This window comes from Arachis hypogaea, chromosome 14, assembly GCF_003086295.3.
Source record: "Arachis hypogaea cultivar Tifrunner chromosome 14, arahy.Tifrunner.gnm2.J5K5, whole genome shotgun sequence".
Classification (NCBI taxonomy): domain Eukaryota; kingdom Viridiplantae; phylum Streptophyta; class Magnoliopsida; order Fabales; family Fabaceae; genus Arachis; species Arachis hypogaea.
Window position 1 is genome coordinate 38,994,200 of NC_092049.1, and position 2,389 is coordinate 38,996,588.

The 2,389-nt window shown below is 47.0% G+C and overlaps 1 protein-coding gene across 1 annotated transcript; it reads left to right on the top strand.

Annotated features, from left to right (window-relative positions):
* Positions 1-537: 537 nt before the first annotated feature.
* On the top strand, positions 538-1,786 carry LOC112742541 (uncharacterized). Its single transcript, XM_025791780.1, has 2 exons — positions 538-688; positions 777-1,786. The coding sequence occupies exons 1-2, from the start codon at positions 538-540 to the stop codon at positions 1,784-1,786; spliced, it is 1,161 nt and encodes a 386-aa protein (XP_025647565.1).
* Positions 1,787-2,389: the final 603 nt, after the last annotated feature.

Below are 2,389 nucleotides of genomic sequence, written 5' to 3' on the forward strand. Positions count from 1 at the left end.
GGAGTCAGCACCAACCTTTGGGGGTCAAGGGTTGCACGAGGGAAATTCTATAGCTGAATTTCAAGTTGGCCAATCTTTCCACAGTAAGGAGGAAGTTGTGCTTATTGTAAAGGATTACAGCATTCGGCACGGTGTTGAGTACAGAGTGATGGAGTCGGATCATCTTAAGTACCATGGGAGGTGCAAGGAGTTCGAGAAGGGTTACACGTGGATGATTCGCATCAGCCTTCGAGCGCGGAAGGGAACCTGAGAGGTTCGACGGTACAACAGACCACACATATGCTTGGCTACATCGATATCAAGCGACCACCGACAATTGATTACTACGTGATCTGTGCGAAGATCTTTCCTCTGGTTCGAGCCAATGCGGTGGTATCGATAAAGGTGTTGCAAGAAGCTACCGAAGGAACGTACGGTTTCAAGCCAACTTATAGGAAGACGTGGTTGGAAAAACAGAAGGCGGTAGCACAGATATACGGAGACTGGGAAGAGTCATATGCCGAGCTACCTCGTTGGATACTTGGTGTGTAGTCTACCATGGAGGGGACGGTAGCCTTGTTGAAGACGTCTCCGGTTCGAGTCGGCGATGACGTGGATGACTCAACTGTGTACTTTCATCATCTTTTCTGGACGTTTCCTCCTTGTATTGAAGCTTTCCGACATTGCAAGCCATTGGTCAGCATAGACGGTACTCATCTGTATGGCAAGTATGGAGGGACTTTGTTCCTGGACATCGCTCAAAATGGGAATTCCAACATCTTGCCTATTTCTTTCAGTCTCGTGGGGGGGGGGGGGGGAGAATGCCGAGTCGTGGTCTTTCTTCCTGACCAACCTGCGCCAACATGTGACTCCGCAACAGGGGATACTGGTCATCTCAGATAGGCACAATGGCATCAAGACTGCACTAGAGAACCCTAACAGTGGGTGGTTACCCCCTCATGCGTACCGAGCATTTTGTATTTGGCATGTTGCAGCTAACTTCGTACTCAGTTTCAAGGGCACGGATGCAAAGCGCTCGCTTGTGAACGCTGCTTATGCGAAGACTGAGGCAGATTTTCACTATTGGTTTGATATAATGCGGACTAAGAATCCGGCAATGTGTGATTGGGCAAACAGAATAGAATACAATAAGTGGACTCAGCACCAGGATGGTGGTAGACGATTCGGTCACATGACGACCAATATATCTGAGTGTGTTAATTCTGTTCTGAAGGGTACACGAAATCTTCTGGTTACCGCCCTTGTGAAGTCCACATATGGTCGGCTAGCGGAGTTGTTTGTGATTCGTGGTCAGACGGCAGAGGCTCAGTTGGCCATCGATGCCAAGTTTTGCCAGTCTTTTATGAAGGCGATGGAGCGTAACTTGAGAGACTCTAGGTGCTTCACTGTCACCCTGTTCGATAGCCACCAGTCTGAGTACACCGTTGCCGAGACGACACCGACCGGGAGCTTTTCACTTGGGACGTACCGAGTTTCCCTTCAGGATCGTACATGCGACTGTGGATACTTTCAGGCTCTCCATTATCCATGTTGCCATGCGATTGCATGTTGTGCCCAGTCACGGCTTGATTGGTCTATCTATGTCGACGAAGTCTACACCATGCAAAAGGTGTTCAGGGTGTACCAGATGAGTTTTGTGCCGCCAATACCAGAGGGACTTTGGCCACCTTATGACGGTCCGATCGTTATTCCGGATCCTAGCTTGAGGCGTTGTTGTGATGAGCGACTGAGGTCTACTAGAATCCGGAACAACATGGATGAGGCCGACCCTAACCAACCGAAGTGATGCGGGCTCTGCAGACAGCCTGGGCACACGTGTAGATCTTGTCCCCAGAGAGGCTCCACCGTTGCTGGTAGTTCGTAGGACTTCTAGTTTTTTGAATTTTATTTTCTCTTGTTGCAATTTACGTTTTCGGGTGTTAGTGTTAGTGCTTTTGGTGTGTTAGTGTTAGTGTTAGTTCCTACCTATTTGTATTACTTATGACATTTTTATTTCCTTTAACTCTTAATCGTTGTATGACTATTATATTTGTATGATTTATCTAGTAATTTAATCTGTGTTAGTGTTAATGCCTGGCGGCTATTATATTTCTACAGCTTACTGCTTATGAAGAGTGTATTTGTATAAATTCATACATTTTGCATCACGAGTAATTGGTATCCATGAATATGTTCCCAAGCTTCCACTCTCTTCATAATCCGCTACACCCTCTAGCGGAATAGGCTTCAGCACCATATGATCGTAAACTGCTACAGGGTGTAGCGGTTTATGAGTACTTAGTTCTCAACGTAATCCACGACAGGGTGTAGCGGATTACGTGCATTTGGATTCCACTAGAGGGTGTTGCGGATTACATACAATTGCGTTTGTTGCATTTGCGTCTGGAGT

Bases quoted from the DNA above. Each gene is read 5' to 3' on its own strand.
- LOC112742541 (XM_025791780.1), top strand. From the start codon at position 538: ATGGAGGGGACGGTAGCCTTGTTGAAGACGTCTCCGGTTCGAGTCGGC. The intron at 689-776 runs GTACTCATCTGT...TATTTCTTTCAG, and splicing joins GCCATTGGTCAGCATAGACG to TCTCGTGGGGGGGGGGGGGG.